Source organism: Leopardus geoffroyi, chromosome A3 (genome assembly GCF_018350155.1).
Source record: "Leopardus geoffroyi isolate Oge1 chromosome A3, O.geoffroyi_Oge1_pat1.0, whole genome shotgun sequence".
Classification (NCBI taxonomy): Eukaryota; Metazoa; Chordata; class Mammalia; order Carnivora; family Felidae; genus Leopardus; species Leopardus geoffroyi.
The window spans coordinates 102301761-102326338 of NC_059336.1; the positions used below are offsets into that span (position 1 = coordinate 102301761).

Genomic DNA, 24578 nt, shown 5'->3' on the forward strand with positions numbered 1-24578 from the left:
ACCTCTGCTGCTACCCCGGGTCATCTGACTCTGGGTCAGCTTTCCCCGGGGCTGTTCCCTCTATGGATCTGGATCCATTCCTCACCGGCTTTTTTTGCTTATCTGTCTTTTGTTAGCTCCATTAGCCCCTTTCCGGCACAAAAAGAGTGTCAACAGGGGTCCTTTGTTGAGTTCTGGTGGGCTAGGTGGGTATCCTCCCCCCAGTGGGGCAGGGGCATGGTGGTTAATTCTACATGTGAATCGATCATCCGAGCATCCTCAGGCCCTCAGCTGGAAACAGAACACAGGATGTGGATTTTCAAGCAGATACAAGAAGACCTTTAGAATTTCCTGAGTCTCACCCTTTGGAAAAACAGACATTTGTTGGATACTTATCAGGGTTCAGGCCCTCCATGTACTCTATGCGGCAAATAGTTCAAATTAGGAGTGAACTACAGCTTGTTTGATAGGTTGAATGAGAATATACTTCCCTTGGCATGAAAACCCAGCTATTTCTTAGAGAGGTTTTGAGGAGTGGACCTTCACCAGCCTGAGCACATGAACTGAACTAATTATTTATCATCTCGAGGTTCTTTCCAGAGTGGAGATGGCCGGCAGGCATGTAGGATTATCTTCAGTGAAATGCTGACCTCTGGTGGACATTTTTTTTTTAACTCTTCCTTGGGTTGTTTTTTTATTTGGGTTTTTTGTTTTTGATGTTGTTTTAACCCCCACATACTTTATTGGACAGAAGACCCAGAGGCAAAACATTCGTTTGCAAGTTGAACGTCCCTCTATTTAGGCTTCCTCAGGTTTGCAGATAACACCCATATTTCACCATCTCCGAACTTTTTTGAGAGTTGGGTTCAATATCAAGCATGTTAAGATTTGCCACTATGATTAGGGATTTCACCTGTATGAAGAGAAAACACAAAATTATTTGGTTTCCCCAAGATTTCAAGAATTTTACCTCAATTTAACATCTCCTATTATGGCATAATTTATGCAAAAAAAAAAAAAAATGAAGTTTGAAGACAATCATAACCGGACTGAGAAGATAGAAAACCTACCTTCAACTCAAAATATAGTCAAAATAGGGGCACTTGGGTGGTTCAGTCGGTTGAGCGTCCCAACTCTTGATTTCGACTCAGGTCATGATCCCAGGATTGTGGGATCAAGCCCCACATCAGGCTCTGTGCTGTGCATGGAACCTGCTTAGGATTCTCTCACTCTCTCCCTCTGCCCGTCTCCCTGGTTCTCTCTCTCTCTGAAATAAATAAATATATATATATATATATAGTCAAAATACAGTGCTGACTTGGTAAAGAGCCTTTCTCTGAAGTTAAGGACCATTTCTCGTTTGCATTTATAGATGCCACTAGGCAGGGTTCCTTCTGAGCCGCTGGGAAGACTTGAACTCAGGAGCCTTCTGGTCCAGGGGGTCTTGACCTGGGCGTGCCCCGACCACCCCCAAACCAGTCGCTGGAGGTGGGGTTGGGCATTGCCATCATTTTTTTGGTAAGGCTCCACAGGTGAGCCTAATGAGAACCACAGACCTAGTCTAATCCCATCCACTTATAAGTGAGAACACTGAGGCCCAGAGAGGAGACGGCGCATGGCCAAGGTCACCCAGCCGGTTAGTAGGGAGATTCTGGCTAGACTCTGAAGGCCTTAAAGACTGGAGCCCTGTATATTCAGTTTCGAATTTTCGAATTAGCTGTTCTGCTCTGCTGCGGCCCTACAGGGCAGTCAGGCCTCAACGTGAAAAGGTCCCCTTCCTCTCAGATGCTTGTTCATCTTTCCTCCCTGTGCTCTGTACTCCACCCCCCCCCCCCCCCGGCCACCCCGAACCCCCCACCTCCCAGCCACCGGGACTGCCTCCTACTTGCACAAAACTGTCACTTAACAGGCTGCCCAGGCCGGCCTTTCCTGAGCCACGTCCCAGACCCTGTGTCACGTAAATGAGCCAACGGTGGCCTCTGCTCACTGGCCCCCAGGTAGTTGATTTCTTCACAGTAGCTGAGACCTATTAGCTTAAAAGCCCACCTGAGGCCTAACTCAAATGTTTCCACAACTAAGTGTTTTAAACATCACCCAAATAAGCACGTTTTTAGCCAGTGAGAGCCTGCCTGCTTTGCATATCCCACAAAACTGTTCCCAACATCTGCTAACCATGGATAAGCCCCAGGCCGTAAAGACCCCAAGCTGCTGATGTGCTTTGGAGCTCTCTGACCCAGAAGTTCCCCGCTGTGCTGCCGAGTGACATCACCTAGACACATGCGTCCCCTCTCCCCCAAGTCCCCATGCCTGCCTCTCTTCCTAAGTAGCAACTTACTACTGACTAGTCTCTGGACAGACTTCTCTGGAAGCACACCCGTCATAGAGTGGCTCAGTAAAAGCCCGTGTGTGCTGCCACCTTGTGGCCATTTCTTTCTCCATGATGAGCTCCCAAATCCCTGGAACCCGCAACACCCTGGTCTTTTCCCTTTCTCTAGGCCTCTTTCAAAACTTCCCTGGCCTAAGTCCCTGTCTTCCCAAATTTTCGGACCCGTGTAATACATTAATTCCAATGGATATATCAATGGCCAACTCGTTTATTCATCCACTATTTACTGGGCACCCACTACGTTCCAAGTGTTGATCTAGGTACTTAGGATACATCATCGAACAAAACAGATGAATATCCCTGCATGGGTGGATGTTCTAGCAGGATGGAAAGGGCTTAAGGCTTTTCCTCCCTTAAAGAACACTTGAAGCCGGAGTAAGGAGATCTTAAGAGGGGAGTTTTTGGTGTCGTCAGTGAGCGAGTGGGAGAGATGTTGAGGGCATGGGTTGGGTTTATAATTATGAGAGTCAGTTTAACAGATATGCCTGAGTTTATATACCGCATAACTGCTGCGCTTTGAGGCTGATTTTTTTTAAGTTTATTTATTTTGAGAGAGTATGTGGGAAGGAGGGGCAGAGAGAGAGGGAGAGAGAGACTCCAAAGCAGCCTCTTCCGCTGTCAGCACAGAGCCCAACTCGAGGCTTGATCTCATGAACCGTGAGACCATGACCTGAGCTGAAATCAAGAGTCAGACGCTTAACTGACTGAGCCACCCAGGCGCCCTGAAGCAGAACTTCTTAAACTTTAACCTGCATTGACTTACCTGGAGACCTGCTGAAGAAGAAGATCTTACGTCAGTAAGTCTGGCACGAGGCCTGGGACTCTGCATTCTAACTCACAAATGCTGCTGCTGCTGATCTGTATACCACACTTAGAGCAACAAGGCTTTAAAGAAGATTCCCTTGAGCACTGACTCTTGGCGGAACTAATGATGGTAAGCACACCACCATGGTAATAGTGCAAAGACTGAATGCGAGAAGCCAGCCCTGCGCATTAGCAGTTACCTGCATTTAGAGATGAGGAAACTGAGGCTTCAAGACACTAACAAACCTGCGCATGAGCACCTGTTGCCGACAGGAGAGCCAGGAAATACCAGAGATCAGGGCCTGACCCCCCCCTCCCCGCCTCCCCCCCCCCAATGCCTCGCCTGCTACTTACCTGCGGCAGCTGCTTGACCTAATCATGTGAAGGGTCTGAGCCTCAGGTTTCCCCTTCTGTAATAGGAGGGCAGGGTGGCTGCAGGACCTCACAAGTGTCGCTGCTATTGTCACCATCAACCCGGGAAGGGTTTTCCACCCTGAACTTCTCCCTTTACCAGGACTACAAATCTATCAGTCATGTGTGCCCTTTTCTGACACACGGCATGGCACCCAGACCATCTCATTTCATCGCTATGTTGTCCCCGGGGAGCAGGTGTGGATACTTGCACCTTACACACGAGGAAGAGAGAGGTGACTGGAGGGTGACCTCCTCCGAGGAGCCAGAGCCGAGATCTAGACGGTTGCCTGTTAACCTGTTTGATTCCGTGTGTCTTTTAGCAACGAAATCTCCCCTTCCAGCAAGGCTGCGCGTGAAGTCCGGTTTGTGAAGCAGAGAGCAGAGGGCTGGGCCAGAGGTGGGTTCCAGGAGTGGAGCCCCACCTTGTGGTCTTGCTTTGTGGATTCTGTTTCTCGAGCCTTGGAGAGGAGTGCAGGGGGTGCTGTTTGCAAACCCTCGGTCCAAGTCAACTGTCTCTGGGAACAAGTGAGCAGCAGGCCCCAAGGAGGGAGGAGACTTGGCCAAAGTCACACAGCGGGCTCATGGCCCAGCTGGGCTCCCCTCAAGACTCCCGAGACCAAGTCCAGAAGTCAGCAGAACCCGGGCAGGATTAGGGACAGCACTGCCCACCCACCCGCCTGGTAGCCGAGCTGTGTTTCATGATGGTCTTGCATGCCCACCGCACGGGGCCAAATTCAATATTCCACCTGCTGATCTCCTCATTTCCCAGTGCCCCCTTTTCTCACACCCCAGAGGGGCAAGGCTTTTTATTTTTCAGACTTCAGAACTGTGAAATGTCACATACACACAGAAAACATATCCATACCAAGAAATAGACTGTCATCTGGGTCCTAAAAGCGGCTGGGTGCCCCTGCCTGCCCTTCTGTCTCCCAGGAGTCACCCACCAAATCTGCTTTCAGACACAGCCTGTCCCTGCTTCTTTGTATGTTTGCACCACCTGTCTACACATCCCTCCACACAACTGCTCGTTGCCTATTTTAGTTTTATGTAAGTGGAATCATGCTCTGTGCATGCTTTTGTGATTCTTGTACTCCACGTCATGCTGGTAAGATGCATCTGTTTTGTTAAGGGCAGCCGGCTGCAATTCATCCACTTTCTTTGCTGTCGAGCATTGCGTCGTATGAGCATACGTGATTTGTGTCTTCGTTCTTCTGTGATGGGCGTTTGCATTGTTTTCTATTGGGGGCTATTGGGGACAGTGGTACCACACCGCTTCCTGGCCAGGAGATTTGCGCTCCTGTATCCAGAAAGAGTGAGGCCCAAGGAGGAAAGGTCTCTTAGAAGAGAGTCATCCAGGTATAGTCCCCAGAGTGACAGAGGTCCAAGGACTCCCCATTTCCTAAGCTCTCCATGCCCCAAGCCTGCCAAGGCCACAGACACAGCCAGCAAAGTAGATGAATTTTCAAAATTTTATTGTAAAACAGAGCATAAGTCACAGGGAGTAGAAAACTTTCCACTTAACATATACAACACACATTCACTGAGCACCTGCTAAGGGCCAGGTCATGTGTTCGGCCCCCGCGGGGACCTGAAACACACAAGCCATGCTCCCTGCTCTCAGGAGCTCACAGTCTGGTGCAGGAGACAGACAGAGGCTCAACCATCTTTCAAACAAGTCTCAGAATGTCAGAAGTGCTAAAATGGTCCAAGAGCAATTCCTCCCTCCCAGGAGACGTGGAAAGAACACCAGGGGGGCTGCTTCTGTGCTGTGCCCTGGGGGTTGGGAGCTTTTGATGGGTCGGATGGGGGAGGAAAGCACTGCCCGCAGCTGTAAAAGGTCTGGAGTAGAGATGGTACTGGGGCCTGGTCAGTGGAGTCCAGACTTCAGGAATGTTACAGAAAGAAAAATTGCGGGGACCAACAAAATACGCTGACTTTTCATTTTTTTAGGTTGAGTTGTTACAAAAATAAGACAGGTAAATGAAAAAGGAGAGTTGCTTTCACCCTCCCCTGCTCCTTTCCAGAAAGGACAGTCTCCAAATAAAGGACTCTCCTTCAAATTGGATGCAATTGGCTTTGGGAAAAAAAAAAAAAAAAAAAGATGAAATCCTTATCTTCTGTCTTGCCACAGACTCTAAAAGCTTTCCCCACGAGACAGCTTGCAAAACAAGGTTGGGCAGACCAGCGAGTGACAGGAGGGATCCGGGACATGGACACTGGGGCAAGGCAGGAGGGTGAGGAGTCGGCGAGAGGAGAGCAGAGGGCCAGGCTGGCCAAGGCGCCTGGCTTTTGTCCGGAAGCCACAGGCAGCACTGAAAGGCTTGGAGCAGTGCTGTGGCTCAAGCTGCACTTTAGAAAGACCGCTGTGGAGGCAGCATGGAGGTTGGTTAGCTGAGGAGGCTGCTGCTGGAGTCCTGTTAGCAGGGATCTTGCATATCCTTCTGAGGGTCCACCCCACCAAGGCTGCTCCTCAGAGCCCCACAACAGCCAGGAGACGTCGGGCAGGGTGGAGACGTGTCTCTGGAGTCATCGATGTTGGGAGTGGGGGAAGTGAGGTACAGACACACTAACGTTCCATCTGGAAGTAGAACTTGGTGACCAACATGGCCTCCTCGGGCGTGTTGGTGAGGCTGACGGGCCGGTCGGCCTCCAGGGCTGTGCAGAGGAACCAGCCTGGGCAGGCAGCAGACTCGAAGCTGGTGGTGGGGCCGCTGTCTGAGCGGATGAACGTGAAGCGCTTATCTTGCTCCTTGTTCTTGCTCAGGTCAGTGATGTTAACTGCCTGGAAACCAAGACATGAGCAGTGGGAACGGGGAGGCATGGAGGTCCTGTGCTGCCCCCTTCTCCCCACCGTGATATGGCCTCTGGCTGGCCCAGAGCAAGTGCTGGAGAAATACTGACTGCAGGAAGTCACGTGTCCTACATCTCCTAGGACAGCAGAGTCTGTCCCACTGTCACACCTTGACTTTGAAAAATCTGGCCACTCTAGCCATGGGCCAATAAGTTTGGTAAGCACATGGTACCATCAGTAGAGACCAAGGCTGTGGAGGCTGGTGCTCTGTCAAGGTCTATGCCTCTGGAAAGAGGGCATGGTAGAGAAGGATAGGTGCCCCTATCCACTGGTGGGGGCAAGTGACAGTGCCATGCCCACAGCTACTCACGTTGGGTTAAGATCTTGTCCAACAAGCACCTAAAACAAAGCCATCTTTTCCCAGGGCTGGCAGCCCATTAATATTGCAGGGATCAAGGAATACAGGGCCCTGAATAGGATGCCAACTCATGGGTTTGAGTAGATAAGGATTAGAAGAGAAGGGTCCTGAAGCTTGGCTTCACTGGAAGGTGGCAAGCCTAAGTGGGTTGGGGCCCCTCAGGCAAGAGAGTGACCCACAGAGAATGAGATCCCAAATGAACTATCCTTCTTCGCCCCCTCCCTTACTGAGACTAGACTTAGCCACACAATGGGCTTTATGCCATTGGGACATTAATGGTATGGTGCAAGCAGGGGTTTGATAAGCATTTGCACAGTGAGGCTTGTCATTTTGGAAAAATCCCTCTTAGGAAGCCAGCCGCCATGCTGTAAGGAAACCCACGCTGACAACAGAGCTCTGAGAGAGCACCTGAAACAAGGGCCTGGAGGGTGAGAAACCATCTTAGACGCCCCAGCGCCAGCAGAGCTCTCTCCCGGGTGCAGCTGCAGGAGGGGCGCGAGCTGCACTGAGTGGGTCAGAACTACCCAGCTGAGTCCCCCTACCTGGCCCACAGAGTCCCGAGAAAGAGCACATTATGGTGGTTCCAGCCACCAGGTTTGGGGTGCTTGTTATATGAGACAGGTCCTTACCTCCAGCTGGAGCCTAGTCTCATCACCAGACTTGACACAGGCCAGGCAGAGCTTCCCCCCATGGATCCCCAGGAACATGGCATGAGACTCAATGGGCACCACGTTTAACTTTTCTGGGGAAGAGCACAGGGGAGGGTCAGGTTGTAGAGAGAATGGGAGGCAGCCTGGACTCTCCCAGGAGAGTTTTCTGTCTCCCCCTGACCAACTAAAACCCTAAGATCAGAAGGACACTGAGGCGCCACCTTCCTGGTCCGCATTCAAATAGCAGATCAAACCAAACTCCCTATCCAGTTACTCCTCAAGGACCAAGTGGCCTAGATTCCGCTCCACATGGTTTCTATCCTTCCTTCTTCCCAGGATACGGGTGCTCCAGGTCACCAAGTCTGCTGCCCATGAGGACAGAAAATAGCACATAATGGGCTCCAGGGCTTGGTCTACAGGGACCTGAGTGACTTTGAACCTGCCTCTTACCCTCAGCGGTCTCTGAGCCCTCACATAGCAGTGAAAATCTCAGCCTTTCTGCCCTTCAGTGTGTTCGTTAGGAGAATTAACAGATGGACAGGAAAGGTATGTCTCACACTCTTTCAGAAGGAGGCAGGGGGCCAAAAACAAGGGATGGGGCAGGGTGGAAAGATGGAGATCAGATGGTACCGTTCTATAGTATCAAGTCAGCCGATAGGGATGTGAAAGCATCCCGGAAGGCTAGTGCTGAAAGAATCTCCCATCATGCCCTCACAGTGGCCTCATTTTACTAAAGGGAAAAACTGAGGTGGGGGAGGGGGCAAAGCTTGCCCATGTTCATGCAGCTTGTTTAGCGCACAGACCAGAACATGGCTGAGTGTGGTGTCTGTGAATAAGGGACATAACCCAGCCTTAGATATGGTGTATTCATTTTGGATGGTGGTTAGGGTCTGGACAACAGAGCAACATGGAAGGCTTAATAGTCACAGAGGGAAAGGGCCCATCTTACCTTCTGTGCCCTATCTCTGCCAGCTGTGGCCTGGGAACCCTGTGCCAGTTGGTGGGGGCTCCAGACCTAGGCTTTAAGGCTCCCACCCTCTTGAGGCTGCCCTCAAGTATGCCCTCTAGTGGCCAGGCTTCCCCCAGCTTCCAACTCAGCCGCAAAGACCCAATGGGGATTAGGGCTTTGAAACTAAGGTTTTGGGGGAACAGGATAAGGACTCCAGGGCAAAGTGACCCGGTTCCCATGCAGCAGCCACTTTCCTGGCAACCACTCACCTTCTAATTTAGTACTTGGTCCTTGCAAGTATCCGGCAACCAGTTGGTTATTCCTTAGGTAGAAGGTCTTCTGGTTAACATCCCAGATTCTGAAATGCAAAAGGACCCGGCTATGGGAAACAACCTCTGTGTGCCCAACCCTGTGCTCCACCCCTTCCTGTGTGCTCCAGAGCTCACTGGATCCACATTCAACTTTCTGCCAGGGGTGTGGGATTTCTGTACACCCATGGCATGGAGGAGAGATTGAGGTCAACACTGATTAAGGAGCAGACCCAACTCCCACAGCTGGAAAGCAGTGTACCCACATCACATTCTTTTTTTTTTTTAATGTTTATTTATTTTTAAGAGAGAGACAGAGCGTGAGTGGGGGAAGGGCAGAAAGAGACGGAGACAGAATCCAAAGCATGTTCCAGGCTCTGAGCTGTCAGCACAGAGCCCAACGTGGGGCTCGACCTCATGAGTCATGAGATCATGACCTGATCTGAAGTTGGACACTTAACCGACTGAGCTACCCAGGTGCCCCAATGCGCACCCACATTCTATCCCTCTCCTCACTTGTTATTCATCCTCTGATTCCCCGAGCAGACACCTTCTACTTCAGCAAAACATGCTCTAGAGTAGCACCATCCAATAAAAGTTTCTGGGTGCAGAAATGTTCTAGATCTACCCTGTCCAATATGGCAGCCACCAGCCACATATGGCTATTGAGCTCTTGAAATGTGGTGGGACTGAGGATCTGAATTTTAAATTCAATTTAATTTTTATTAATTTCAGTGTAAATTTAAAGAGTTGTCTGAGACTAGTGGCCATCACAGCAGTTTCAAGAGACACAGCAGCTTGTAGCTAACTCACTCTGAGCCTTAGACCGTGAGGGTCTGTTCCCATCAGCCAGTGGCTGCTCTGGGTCTGGCAGGGGCAGCACTCCCTGGGAACAAGCTTCCTTTCCAGCTCACCCAGGGACTTCCAGTCTTTTCTTCTTGGTCAAGGGCTGACAGCGGGACTAACAGAGACTCCATTCCCTGCTGCCCCCCATGTGACCTTGGACCTGTACCTCATCTCCTCACACGTGAAGTGTAGCTAAAACCACCCATCTCATCAGGTGACCTTGGAGAGCTCATGAGCTCAGTGAGGGATAGTGGGACAAACTGTAAAGGTCTTTGCACATGTGAGGATTTGACCTTTCGAGATTTTTCTTAGTTCCTGGATGAGTCTTCTCCTAGAGACTTCTAGGGGCATCTCCTGGAGCTCCCAGCCAGTAGGTGGAGGCAGAGGCAAATCTCGTGAAGCAGTTTCCATGTCTGGAAAGGGGAAGGACTTGCCCCGGATGCACATGCACATGCATGCACACACTTACACAGGCATGCACAGAACCCCAAACTGCAGCCTCAAGCACAGAAACTCAGTCTGAGGGTGAAGTCACCCTGACAAGGCTCAGTCCTAGGATGTCACAGGACAGAGGGCGCACGTGGACAGCATCAGAGCCTGCCAATGTTCCCACAGTGTTGGTGACATCTCACAAAACTCCTGGCTCAATTTTTAAAAATCACAGTAGTTTTCAGGCCCTACTTGACGTTCACAACAACTCAGTAAGGCAGGCAGGGGGTTATCATTAACCCCATGTCACAGATGGGGAAACTGAGGCCCCAGAGGAGCAGGATCCTCCACCATGTCAACACGGAGCCGCAGTGCTAGCCGGCAGTCTGGGACTCTGGGCCATGCTCTGCCCACAGCCACCCTGTGTGCTTCTTTGCCCAGCAAAGAGCCTCAGCATGGTTCCTTGGCACCTGTCTGTCACCCACCGAGTCGCCAGGCACCTGTCTGTCACCCACCGAGTCGCCAGTCTCCGGGAAATAAGTCCCTGGCCAAGTTACTCTGAAATGCAAGCCCTGAAGACCACGCATGTGACTCCCCTTTCCTGAATAACGGGCATCCCTTTCCAGTCCAAACCCGGTTTTCTGGTGCTGTGGAGGCCAACGTCCCCCGACGGCTGCGATGGCTCCATTTTCCTGTCCGTCCACCCCACCTCTGCAGGGGCGGCCTTACCTGAAGGCTTGCATCCTGCAAGGTCTCTTCCCCAAGGGATGGCAGGCTGTCTCTGAATAGAACAAGAAAAGGAGGAAAGAGATCAGGTAACTGGGGGGGCATCTGCAGATTTCCATTCTGTGGCCACGGCGAGGCAATGGGACACTGCCATTTCAGGCCCGGAGTAGCTGCTTATAAAGAAAATAGTCACTCACCCAAAGCAGGCTGTTGCCGCCCTGTCCCACTCTGAGAAACGGAAATGCCCTCACATTTCCAAAATGAGAAACCCTTGTTGTTGTCACTTTCAACCGTGCTGAGTGTCGCAATGGGGTGTTGTAACTGACTCCCTCCCCTTTCCCCCTGTGTAATTTCCCCAAAATTGAGCTTTCTATTTCCCCCTCACCAAGTTCCTGGGAAGAAGAGCACAATGAAAACTGAATGCTCCCTCATCTTCCTGACAGGTATCCTGAGACTGTTTGTTGACTTTGTAAAAATAGATTTAAGTAGAAAAGTCCTCCTCTCCTAAAGCTAAGCGGTGGGGTTCCTCAGCACCCAGGACGGTCTCATGTCACTTTGTATTCTTTGAAGGATGCGTGCCCTTGCTGGACTCTAGACCAGGGACTAGCAAACATTCTGTAAAGGACCAGATAGTAAATATTTTAGGGTCTGTCTCCGTCACGATTACTCAATTCAGCTACCGTAGCTTAAACAGTAGAGAGGCGATTTGTAAATGAGCAGGCTGATTGTGTTCCGATACAACTTTATTTACAAAAACGGGTGGTGGCCAGGGTTGGCTTGGTTTGCGGACCTCCTGCTGTAGTGCAAACTTCCTGAGAGGTGCTTTGAAGCCAGCTCTATTCCTGCTATCCGCGTCTTTAAAGTAATCGTCTTGGGAAAATGGGGCCAATTCAGCACCTGGAGAAAAATGGATCCAAATTTCACCTCTGCCACTTGCCATTTGCTACCCGCGTGACCTGGAACAAGTCACTTCACTTATTTGGGCCTCTGTCTCCGTCTCCTCATGCCCAGAATGGGATTGATCACGTCTTCCTCATGGGTGAAAAGGAGGAGGGAGGGAGGGAGGGAGAGAAGGAGGAAGGAAGGAAGGAAGGGAGCAAGGAAGGAAGGAAGGAAAGAAGGAAGGGAAAGGAAGGGAAGGGAAGGAGGAAGGGAAAGGAAGGGAAGAAGGAGAGGAAAGTTCTAGCCTGCAGTGAGCACTAATACGCATTAACTTCTTTCCTTACTACATTCTAGAAGTTAGGAAAAAGGTATGCGTACTCCCATTTATGTATAAGGAAAATACGTACAGGGCTTCTGCATGATCAGAGCACACAACGCTAATGCAGAAACGTAGGCTGAAGCATTGGAGAACTGGATGGGAGCTCAGCAGCCCTCCTATCCCACCCTACCATTGTTTTGAAGAACACTAAGACTCTGAGAGGGAAAGGGACCCGCCCAAGGCCACACAGCACGTTAATGGCAACAATATGCCCAGGAATCCAGGTCTCCAGACTCCTAGCCAGTGGTCATCCTGTTCACAGCGGCTGATCTTGATGAGCTCAGCCAACAAATATGTTCAACCAACAAATCAGCATCTGTGTCCAAATTAGAGTAAAATCCTTCAAGGAGGAAGGCTACACTGCATATTTGAAAGTTGCTAAGAGAGTAGATCACAAAAGGTATAAAAGATAAGATATAAAAGATATTTTTATGACTATGTATATAAAACAGCTGCTGGGTAAATCACTATGTTGTACACCTGCGACTAATACAATGTTCTGTGTCAATTATACCTCAATTAAAAAAAAATATTTTTAAAAGGCAGGCTTCTCAAATCTTTCAGAGCAAGTGGAACATTTCTGCAAAAATTGTATCACCTCCCTGAGTGATTCCTTTGAGGAGCGAAGTGGCGTGTACGTGTCCCTTCTGTTCTCACGAGGTGAGTGACCTTGAGGGAGACGTTCACCTTTGAAACACGTGCGAGAAACAGTATCTACCCTTGAGGGCCAAAGGGGAGTTTTGTTTGTTTGGGGGAGGGCTGGCTGAAGGAGGTGATGTGTAAGAACCTGCTTGATTATTTGCCTCTTGCAGCATTTGCTGAATCGCGGGATACGATTTCTGGAACGCTTAGAAATCATCAGGTGCCTAAACTTGGTCAGCACCTCTCTGAGATGAAAGGCAGCTAAACTGTGATAAACCCTCTCCTACTTGCCTCAGTGTTACATCCACATCCCTTGAAAAACATCCCTGAAGACTGAAGAGAAGTGACTTGCCCAGGGGAGGCCGAGCGGCCTGGAGCCTGCCCTCAGACACCACTCCAAGCCAAGGTCCCACCCCCCCTGGGGCTGCTGGGTAAATGCTCCTCTGTCCCTAGCCCAAATTCAAAGAGACAGGTTTCTCCTGGAGAACAGAGCCCTGAGTTCTCCACCTTTGCCAGGTCTGTGCCCTTTTCCCACTGTGCCCAAGAAGTGTCCTGGCAGGCCTTTCTGAGTATAGAGGAAGGAGTTCCTAGGGCCGGGCCGACAAGTCAGGCCGACCTGGGGCTGCGTCCTCCCATCACTTATGAGCTGGGCCACCCAGGCCCAGGTCTCTTGGCCTCGGTTTCATTATCCATTAAACAGGCCTAATAACTGAAGCCTTGTCACGGGGTTCTGTGAGGACTGAGATGGTGCACATGGTGTATTTAACCCTGACCCTGGCACGTAGGAAATACACAAACAGTAGAAAGCTACTGCGTCTGCTTTGGGGCCCCACGTAAAGTGAGAGAGGTCAGTCACAAGGCCCCTGAGCCAGTCAGGGCCCTGCCCTGCACGCCCAGTTGGACTCCCGAGGGGGAGGCCCTCATCCCTCTGGGCTGGGGGAGGAAAGGAGTAGGGGGGGGTGAGAGGCTCTTTCCCTCCCCTCACGCTTCTGACCACAATTCCTCTCTTGGTTCCGTCTTATCAAAATAGTTGGTGTCCCGATGATCTCTGCCTACAGGAAATCTCTGACTAAACTTGTTCTCAGTTCTGGCTCCTCAACTGCTCACTCCAGTTCCTGAATTCGGTTTAACGACCACACCACATAGCGGACCCTGGGAGCTCCAGGCATCACAATTGTATCTAGTGCCTTCCTCGACATGCCGAGCCCTGCCCTGCTAGACACTGGTGACTGCAGAAATGACCAAGGCCCACTCCAAGGGAAATAGGAAAACCAGGCTCTGTCTGTGTCCTTGGAGCGATACCACACAGGCTCTACGGGCCCCTGTTGATGCTTCTAGAGCTCCATCCATGTAGGAAGTGCTCAATAAATGCTAACTATTTCTCAATTTCAGTTAATTACATCTTTCAGTTCTAAGATTTCCATTTGCTTCCTTTTTTTTGTATAGTTTCTACTTCTCTGCCAAAAGTTTCCATCTTGTCTTTTAAATCCTTGAACACAGTATTCATGGTTCTTGTAAAGGCTGCACCTGATAACTTCATTATTTGAATCCCTGCTGTGTCCCCTTCTGCCGTACGTTTTTTCTCTGGTGCACAGGTTGTCTTACATATGCCTGACTACTTTTTACTGACTGCTGGGCACTGTAGCATATCAAAAACTGCAGAGATCATTTGAGGCTCCAGACAAGTCATCTAGAGGTGTATATATCTAGGGATGATTCACTTTTGCTTCTTCTGGGCAGTGAGGCTGTAGGCACTGAAGCCCCACATGACCTTAACCCCAAGAGGCTTGACACGATCGGAGCAGAGCTTTAATAACCATGCAGACTGTTCCATTTCTGTTCACTCCCAATCCTCTCGGGTCCCAGCCCAGACCTGGGGGGTTTATTGAGGCCCCTCCTCCTCAGTGAGAGCTAAAGTACACATTTTATCCTCTCCCTGCCCCCACACCCCCAGCCCTGTAAGTCTGTCCAAAACTCAGCTGGGGCTTCTAAAACCAGCCAATGCTTCCCAGGGCAAAAGGGCCCAGTGCTGACCTCCACCTGTCTGGGCTTTTGTAGTTCTTCAAAGCCTTGGTCATTCTTTGACACCTTCTGATTATCTAGAAATACATTTTGCTAGCTTTGCCAGTTATCACAGCAGGAAGGTTGATCCTAGGCCAGGCGTGGACACTGATGTCTATATTTTAAGTCTTATTACTCAGGATGGTGGAGTTGGAACAGCATTTGGGGGGGGGGTAGGGGCAGAAGTGACTGAAAAGTTGGGCAGGAATCAGAGGATGAAGGGCCTTTAATGTAACACCAAGGGGCAGGGAATTTATCTTAGAGAAAATGGAATCAGAGGGTGAGACAGTCAGATTTGTCTTATTAAGATAATCGTGGGGCCAGTGGACAGATGGATTAGACTCGGTGTGAGGTTTGGGGTCACTGAGCCTGAAGGCAGAGGGGTGATGTGCTGGTAAGTGTTGACAGCTGGCTCACCAAAAGGGTTCTCATTAGTAGCATTTGCCTGTTTCTCTGGTGTAAATACTCCCACCGTGGATGATCTCGAGCCACTAGCATGACAATACTGAATGCAAAGCTGACGAGAGACGCACACAAGCACGTCTCGCTGATGCCAGCATCCTGCAGGGGAGGCCGATTTGGCAGCTCGCCTATCTTTCTTGAGAGAAAGCGTCCTATTTTTTTCTTTTTCTTCTCCTTCTTCTTCTTGTTTTTTGTTTTTTGTTTTTGTTTTTTTTTTTTTTTGAGAGAAGGTGCAAGTAAGCAAGGGGCAGAGAGAGACAGAAAGAGAGAGAGAGAAAAGCAGGGCTCGCCCAATGCAAGCTCGAACTCACGAACCGTGAGATCATGACCTGGACCAAAGTCAGATGCTTAACCGACTGAGCCACCCAAGCACCCAAAGGCATCCCATTTCTTTCTTTTTTTTTTTTCTTCTCCCCCCCCCCCACAGTATCTGTTAGTTTATTTATCAAGAGAAACTATTCCATAACCCAATATTCATGTTTCATACTTCAGGAACACAGATCAGCGACAAACTTTCATGGAACTCAACCCAAGGAAATTCTTTACATTCCAAAATCACTTTGCACTCTGAAAGATACCAGCCTTCTTCATCTCTTCAAAATCTTTCGTGGAATCATAATTTCCGTAGAAATCTGCGTATGTCTTCTTTCTTGGTTCGGCCACAGCAAACTTACAGAAAGCTGCAACCCCCAGGGATACAGGGAATGCTCCAACAGTATGAAATCGCAGACACTTGGCCAAAAGACCTCACATCTGAGGTTTCGCCAAAACACCGGAAGTCTTGGTAGCTATTCTGCTCAACACCAACCTTAAACCCAACGTCCTTCCTAACTGATACAGAAATGGATGGCCAAAAGCATCCCATTTCTTAACTCTAGTCCCTCCCCATCTCAGCCCGGGGGCCTATCGCACTGGTCACGTCCCCCTTGCAGAAAATGATCCCTCCTGACAAATCCAGTTTATCAGGAAACTTCAGTGAATCTTGGTGCAAACGTTTTCAGCTATGCCTGCTGGCGCTGCATTTATGTCATGCGAGCACCACTTGTAAAAATTTAAGCCTTTGGGTGGACAGGTGTGCACCTTAAGTTGTAATGTCTCAGTCTCATGTTCAGCCAGCTCTTGAGTACGTGAGTGTCACAGCACACAGCACACAATAGACGCAGTGCTGTTGTCCAAACTTTGGAAATTTTTACTAAGGTAACGGTACAAAGTCTCTGGTTACTCTTTCCAAGAGATGGGTAAATATATTCGTACAAACAGGAGGAGGAACAAGTATATCTCATGCCTTCTCTTTGTCAGTTTCCACCTACCCAGCCCTGCCAGGTAACCAAGTCAATTTTAACAACATCCAGAAGCTTATTAGAAGCTCCCTACAGCAGCAAGCCAGCTTTGGAGACAGATTCTGTCCTGGGCATCTCTGCCCACCAAACTGCAGCCATCAGGGTGACCCGTATGCCCTCCTGGGCCATGTAGGGTGGTCAGGAGATTATATATAACGTCAACTGTTATCAATCATTGCTTCACAAGAAGCTTGCTCTCCTCCTAGGTCTAAATGGTAAACTTACTGAGAATCTTTTGTAAGTTTCAAAGTCTTCCAAGATGTTTTTTGCTCCAACAATTTCTGGGTTTGATATGAATCTGCACTGAAACCATTATTTATCTAGTTATCTTGTGCTTCTAGAGGGACATGTTTGCTCTTGCCTTCTTGGCTATGGTGACAAGCTTTATAAGGCAGCTAGCTTCTCCACTGGCAGACAGGGAGGGACAGGAACCAGGGAATGAGGGAGGGCACAGCTGTGTTTCTTACATGCTTGCTTCAGGCTGTGTGTTCTATTCTTTCATATGGATCTCACTTAGTCCTCATAACAGCTGTGCAAGGTGGATAAATGTAGACCCACTTTCAAGATGGGTATATATATTTATACTCACTTTGTAGCATAAAAAAAAATCAAGGTACAGGAAGATTAAATCACTTGCCCCAGATGGTGGTGGAGACAGCATTTGAATCCAGTTCTTGTATTCTTCCTTACAGTCAGTCCTGCCAGAAAGGCAGCTGACCTCTTTCCTCTCTGCCTCATCGCACAGGTAACAGAAGCCAAGGATTGTATTTGTTCCTATGGTGTTCCTTTTGGTTTGAACTCACATCTTATAGAGCAACAATTTATTCCACAATTGCTTGGACATTTTAGGAGTTTGTTTTTTGGTAGTAAGGAAAGGACGATTCTAAGGCCTTACAGAAGTTAAAGAGAAAAAGCTCTTTATCTGGTTTTGAACTAGACTGGCCAACTGTCCTGGTTTTTCTAGGACTTCCCAAGTGTTAGTACTAAAAGCCTGGCATCCTGGGAAGTCCCTCAGTCCCTGGAAAACTGAGATGATTGGTCACCCTATAATATGAGTCCTTAAGAGGTGCTTATATCGGCGGATGGCTGGGATTGCAAATTGCAGGCACAGTTAACTGCTAATCATTGTGTCTTGCATAGCAGAGATGTAGTCCATTAAAAAATTTTTTTTTAACATTTATTCATTTTTGAGAGACAGAGAGACACAGACCATGAGTGGGGGAGGGGCAGAGAGAGAAGCAGACACAGAATCCCAAGCAGGCTCCAGGCTCTGAGCAAGTTGTCAGCACAGAACCCAATGCAAGGCTGGAACCCATGAACCATGAGATCATGACCTCAGCTGAAGTCAGACGCTCAACCAACTGAGCCACCCAGGCGCCCCAAAGATGTGGTCCATTTTATTAGGTACGTAGATACGTAGATGAAGCACACAAGAACCAAAAAACTTAGTGAGTCTTCCACTTAGGAAAAGAGATCATAGCGGATACGGTATTGATCAATCACTCCCCTTCTGATCAAGTTAATTTTTAATTTAGCCATTCACATTTTGTTTCCTCCAACTATATAAATCAAGATATGTCCACGTCAAGTGGCTTAAGATTGTTTTCAAATGTAAGTTGTGCAAAGGATTTACCCTTTCACTATCACTATTTTCACCTTCACCTCCTCATCCTCCTGCCCTGCCTTCTTCACACACATTAGTGGTATGGTCAGGGGTGTTAGAGAGGAAGCAGAGGTCCAGTGAGGTAAGAGACGTGTCCCAAGCACATGCCCACCTTCACCCTGGCTCCTCTGCCCTCGAGTTCCCAGCTCTTTAGGCAAACTACGAATCTCTCCATGATCTCTCTCCTCAGAGCCCTGTTCTCTGCTCGGCAAGGATAGCACCACCCACGTCCCTGGCCTTCCAGAAAACATGGTGTCTTCACTGGGCTCACACACACTCATCTCCTGAACTTGAACTTACTCAGCACCTACCACGTGCCACTTTAAAATATTTTGGGGGTGCCTGGGTGGCTCAGTTGGTTGAACATCCTACTCTTGATTTAGGCTCAGGTCATGATCTCACGATTCATGAGATTGAGCCCCACGTCCAGCTCTGCGCTGACAGTGGGAAGCCTGTTTGGGATTCTCTCTCTCCCCCTCTCTCTCTGCCCCTCCCCTGCTCTCTCTCTCTCTCTCTGTCTCAAAATAAATAAATAAACATTTTAAAAAATAATAGGGTCATCTGGGTGGCTCAGTTGGTTAAGCATCCAGCTCTTGGTTTAGGCTCACATTTTAATCTCATGGTTCATGAGTTCGAGCCCCACATCAGGATCTCTGGATGTCAGCACAGAGCCCACTTCAGATCTTTTGTTCCCCTCTCTACCCTTCCCCCACTTGCGTGCATGCTCTCTCTCTCTCTCTCAAAATTAATAAACTTAAAAAATAATAAAATATTTTGGAATGAACCGTTTTTAAGTATAGTGGTTTCCTCACATTATATCATTATCTAGTTCTGGGAGTGGCGCCCCGTTTACACATTCGAAAGATACCCAAGACCACGGGCTAACATTTTCATACAAGCCACTGGAGAATGCCTCACCTCCTCCAAAGGGGAGGCCTTGCTGCCCTTGGAAAAACTGCTTGTGGTTTCCAAAGCACTTCTCCCTCCATGACCTCATTCAGTCTCTGCACCCCTAGAACACAACACAGTGATTTAAGAGACAGACCGTCTGCAGTGGAGCCCGGCTCCTCCCCTTGTAGTGGCTGTCTGGCCTGGGGCAAATTACTTAACCTTTCTGTGTCCAAGTTCCCCCTTCTGAAACTGAACAATAATAGTGCTTCCCCATATGGTTGTTGTGAGCATTAGAAGAGACAGGCCACCTAAACAGCTCGGCAGAGCACCTGGCTCATAGTAAGCCCACGGAAGGATTGGCTATTACTGCACCCGTGAAACCCTGAGAGTCTGCCTGCCTCCTCTTGACCTGAGAAGAGTGAGACCCAGAAAGGAGTAATAGAGGCCGTTTGAGGCCAAACACAGGAACTAGGTCTCCAGAACCCTAGTTTTAAGATCTTTTTTCTGCCCTACACAGATCTTAAACAGACTGCAAAGCAGTAGCCCGTAGGCTGCATATTTCCATTGCTCACGTTATTGTTTTATTTAATCAAACTACTACACAAGGAAATCAGAATATCTGACTGCTCCTGAGAAATGAGAAGCTCTGGCCACCTGGGCCTGCATTCTCATGAGACAACCAGCTGCTGGAACCAGTCAGTCCCCACTAATTCCCAGTCCCCACCCTTTGGTATTATCCTTCAGCTCTTGTAAGCTAGTGCCTGCTTCTTTTAGTATTTCTCATTGAGTTCACACTGTTCTCGCCCTCATTTGACAGAAATATTTCTCCAGTTTCTATGTCTCTGTCAACAGTGGAAAAGGACCAATAGAGTCTAACAGCTCCATGATTTTTCTCACAGCAGACGTGCTTCCTCTGGCGCCCGCTGGCGGGACAGGCATTGGGCTTACCTCAGTGTATGTGTGTGGCCCGCTGTAGCCTCCACCTCGGCCAGGTCTCCAACATGGGCCTGGAGCTACATGCCCTTGACATTTCTCTGGAAGCCTGCCCTCAGTAAACACCAGTAAACACCAGATAGTTTCCTCCCCATTTTTCAGATGGAAAAATAAGAGTGGAAGGAGCTTACCTGATGCCATGGGGAGGGCCTGGTAGCTTACGAGGTCTTCTGAGGCCTTCTACACTCTGGCTCCAGACTGAGCTGCTGCACAGAAAGGAGAAGCACCGGGCAGTACCTGTGCCACCAGCACCTCCCGGGATGAAGTTGCTCCTTCCTTCCGGATTACCTGAGGAGAGGAAGAGGAAGAGCCACTGCCTGCCTTCTACACACCCAGGCAGGGTTCGCCAGGCCCAGCTTCCAAAAGGGTGACTCAGGCTAACAGGAACCAAACAGGTTCTTATCTCTCTGTAAAACCAGAGGCCTCACGTGAGGAACCGATCGGGATTAGTAAGGCTGGACCTTTGTGCGCACCCAACTTTTGTGCTCAACCCAATCATGCATGCATGCGTTTATTCACCTAGTCAATATGGGTTGACCTAATCCTGTGTTCCAGGTAATCTTCCAGGCACTGGGGGAAAGCCAGATAAGGTCCCTGATAGTCTAACAGAGGAGGGCAAGACAAGAAATTAGGAAACAAATGGACTACCTTCATATGAAAGGAAGTGCGGTAGGGGAAATCAAAAACATGATAGGTTTTTGAGGGACCTAGGGGTGGGTGCCTGTTTTCTGCAAAGTGGTCAGAGAAGGCCAATCGGAGAAGCTGACTTGCGACCTGAGACCTGAGACCTGAGTAATGTCAAAGACGTGGAAGAGTGTCCTGGGGGAAGGAAAAGCAAGCACAAAGGCCCTTGGGTGGGGACCTTCTTGGTCTATTTGGGGACCATGTGGAGGCTCATAAGGTTGGGGTGTGGCTTATGGAGCAGCAGGGTGTCCATCCTTTCTTCCAGCTACCCTCAGGCTCCCCACCCCAGCTGCTGGCATGACAACTGCCCACAAGGCCAGATACTCTCTCCCCACCTTCTCTAGAAGACTCTATGTTCTAAACCTTCTCCTCTTTGCCATTCCGAACTTGCTCTCTAGCTTTATGCCCTTGGGTCCTGCCATCACGGAGCAGACAACTCAGGAATCTTTAAAACCATCTGGGTTGATGCATGGGGAGCAGTGGCAAGGGATCCCTTGGCAAGTTAGAGGTCTTGAATCTTGTCCTCTGGCCTACCACTAACCAGCTGTATGACTCTGGAAGTGTCCCTTAGATTAGGGGCAGGCTGGAGCAAGAAATGGCATGCAAACTGTAAAATGCTTTATAGGCTGTGTGCATTGAAATAGGGCTTTGCTCTAGACAGGGCCTTAGGGCACAGGGGAAGGGGAGAGTGAAGGGGCGGGCCAGCTTACTGGCCACCTTCAAGCCTGTCTTTTCTGTTGGAGAAGGAAAGGCCATGCTTACTTGCAGAAGGGCTCATCGTTCATAAACGTTTCAATTGGGGTCTGTTGGAGTTCTTCACTTTTCCCCTAACCCTGCCTCTGGGGCCTGGGCTCATTCCCAGGGCCCCTTCACTCAGCCCACAGGGCCTGAAGTCAGCAGAGAGATGCAGAGAGCCAGAGGCGGCCAGGGTGCCCATTCCTGGGTACTTCTGACCACAGGGACTTCCCACAAGGCCTTCACTTCCTGTTCTATTCAGCCTTGGCTCATCAGCTAGAATGCCAAGGCTTCCGAGTTTGGGCTGGGAATTTCTGAAGCAGGTTTTGTAGAGAAATTCCTGTTTGCTAACGAATCAGGAACTAAATTTTGTAAACCTGGAAAGTTGGGCCCTTGGGGCAGCTTGGGAACCTGCCTGTGGATGCCATCTTGTCATCATGGTGTGCATGTCTGTTATTACACCAGGAGGACCACTCTGTGAGGCAGGTTCTGGCACTCAGAGTTTCAGATCCCAGTCTCACAGACTACATCTGTGTGATCTTAGAAACGTGTGTAAAAGGAAGGTAAGACTGTTAGTCACCTTTTGGGGTGGCTGTGAGGACTGAGCAAACAAACATAAGGTGTTTAGAACACAGGAAGCATTATCTAAGTATGAGCTATAATTCTGGCAGAGCATGGGTCTGATGTCTCCATGGGGAGCTAAGAGCCTGGCCTAGTCTGCAGTCGGTAAGATGGTAAGCTAGGCTGCCAGTCTGGGTCGGGGATGGCATGTTGGTCAGTGCACAAGGCTGGCATTTCCCATCCAGGCCTGACACGGGGCACTTCCAGGATGGAGGAACCATTTGTAGGCATCTCTAGCCCTCTAGAGCCTAGCCCACTCCAGAACTTTCCTCTCCAGGTTTATCACCTCTCCTCCAAAGCTGCAAAGATCTAAGGGATCAGTGGCCTGGCCTGGAGCACTCAGAGCACCTGAGAAGCCCAGAGTCAAAAACGTCCCAGAGATGGGGAAGTCTACAGTTGTGGGAAGGGCTGGCAATGGGGAACTTGGGAATTCCTGGTGGCTGGGGACCCTGGGTGGTGGAGGGGGGCTGCTTCGGAAGAACACTGAGGCACTCTGCCTCCAACAACAATGACTGACCACTCACTCCAGCACTGACCTGCCTTGGGCCAGGCCATTGCACAAAGAAGGGGGTGGGGGACAGATAGAAGACAAGGGAAAAGCAAGAGGTAATGAGGAGAGCAGGCATCAGGAATGGAGGAATGAGATATTGAGGTTCAATGTTGTTGGAATCCATGTCTCAGATTAAGACAGCTGCAGGTGAGGTCTCCTGGTAGGAGAGATGCCAAAGCCCCAAAGGGAAGTCATATGCTAGGCTCAATGGCAGGGTTCCTGTGCACTGTGGGAAGACTAAGAGCATTAGAGAATCCCTCCACTTCAGCCAGGGGAGACAGGCACCAAAGGGTCATCCTGCTTCCTGCTGGTTTCGGTCCATGAGGCCAGAGCAATGGATCTGAGTTGTGACAAGAGATACCATTGAGCTGTTTCACATGGTCTTAGATCAATACTAGTCCTCACAGGTTCCAGGAGAGTCTATACAACCTGGCTCCAGGCTCAGCCTGCAGAACAATCCCCTTATTCCCTGAACTCTAGCTACACAGTCCTTTTGATTTCTCAAGTTCACCTCTTCCTCCCGCCTCAGGGCTTTGACATAGGCTCGTCCTCTGCATGGAACACCCTCCCCTGCCCCATTCCACTGACTAGTGGACCATCCTCACCCTTAAAACCTTCATTTGTGTGATCCTCTGTGTGACCTCTGCCTCCCCGGCAGGTCACGGCAAGGACTGTGTCTGTTCTGTTCACCATTATATCCCCAACTCACATGGTGCAGAACCTGCCACATGGAGAAATGAGTAAAGGAATGGATGGGAAGCTACCACTCAGGTGCAGTCTCTCTCTCTCTCTCTCACACACACACACACCCCACTCACACATCTGTATGAATGAATAAGTCTGCCACCATGACATTTCTAAGTGGTCACGCATTGAAACACACATGTTCACATCAACCAACGTCAAGATGTGCAGATTCTGCTTAACCCCACGATCCACTCTTCTGGGAACTTCCCCATTGCCACCACCACAGTTCACAGGGCCAGTCACGTATAAATGTCCCTGACTTTGTCCCCAGGCCATGGCTGATTGGACAGTAGCTGGGGGGATAGCTCCTCCAAACTAATGCACCACTGGGAAGGAGGAACTAGAATGCAGAGGCCAGGCCGCATGTAATTGCTCTCAAACTGAGGACCTCAAAATCCATAAGTCATTGCCCACGTGTGTGGGGTACATTGCAGTTGACAAAGCTCCGTGAGTCCACGGCGCAGCAGGGCCTGTCTGAGGTTTTGTCTGCCAGGCTCCCTGCCTCACGTGGGTGAGCCACCCCAGCTTTTCTCAGCCCAGCCGTCTTACCACATCCTCAGCCACAGTGCATGGGACTCAGGACCTGAGTTAGAACAATCTAAATCCTCCTGGTATCGTTCACGCTAAATCTAAGAAAGAGAAGCCATTCTACTGGCTTTCACAGCAGCCAAATAGTAAAAGCTGTCAGCTAGTTCTAAGTGCGATTTGGTCCCTTGTGACAACAACCAACAGTCACAACAGAATCTAATGTACATTCGCTCCATGAAGACTTAGCCCCCAACCACTGCCATGTGCTATGTCAGATCCTGAGGGGTCAGAGGTAAGTGTGGTGGGCGTGTCCTTGTCTTCACAGGATACAGTCTTCATACCTCCAGAAAACTGCATCACAGGGTGATATGTGCATGGACAAGGGAAGCACAGTGTTTTGTGGGAGTGCAGAGCAGGGACACTGTAGTTGGGCTTGGGGGAGCAGCCAGGGGAGGAAGATGGGGCAGGTAGGGGAGGAAAAGGGAAGAGAAGCTCCAAAGTGAAAGAAAGCCTGGCTAGGGGGTTTAGGCAAAGCAGAGCTAAAGTGTAGTGTTCCAAGGGAAAAGCCGTGGGAGCATACACTCTACGGTTATCTGGGGGAAGAGAAGTTGGGGAGCTGATAGTGGTCATGGGGTCTTATCCGCAACCCCCCCACCCCCCGCCTAAAATAACTTGAGCTAAAGTAGATCTCTGTTGGTTG

General features: G+C 49.6%; 1 protein-coding gene and 1 pseudogene across 5 annotated transcripts; both read right to left on the reverse strand.

Annotated features, from left to right (window-relative positions):
• Positions 1-5038: 5038 nt before the first annotated feature.
• On the reverse strand, positions 5039-20288 carry LOC123581105 (interleukin-1 receptor antagonist protein). Of its 5 annotated transcripts, none has more exons than XM_045446825.1 (5): positions 20145-20288; positions 10704-10755; positions 8661-8749; positions 7422-7534; positions 5039-6365 (listed from the first exon to the last, which is right to left on the reverse strand). In XM_045446825.1, exons 1-5 carry the CDS (start codon positions 20152-20154, stop codon positions 6150-6152), a joined length of 480 nt encoding a protein of 159 aa, XP_045302781.1. In that variant the 5' UTR covers positions 20155-20288; the 3' UTR covers positions 5039-6149. The 5 variants fall into 5 exon arrangements, with proteins under 5 accessions (XP_045302781.1, XP_045302779.1, XP_045302782.1 ...); XM_045446823.1 differs by lacking the exon at positions 20145-20288 and adding an exon at positions 19048-19120; XM_045446826.1 differs by lacking the exon at positions 20145-20288 and adding an exon at positions 11086-11237.
• On the reverse strand, positions 15548-18164 carry LOC123579755 (annotated as a pseudogene).
• Positions 20289-24578: the final 4290 nt, after the last annotated feature.

Bases quoted from the DNA above. Each gene is read 5' to 3' on its own strand.
- LOC123581105 (XM_045446824.1), bottom strand. From the start codon at position 10,819: ATGGAAATCTGCAGATGCCCCCCCAGTTACCTGATCTCTTTCCTCCTT. The intron at 8,750-10,703 runs GTAAGGCCGCCC...TTTGCATTTCAG, and splicing joins TGCAGGATGCAAGCCTTCAG to AATCTGGGATGTTAACCAGA. The intron at 6,366-7,421 runs GTAAGGACCTGT...CTTGGTTTCCAG, and splicing joins AGACTAGGCTCCAGCTGGAG to GCAGTTAACATCACTGACCT.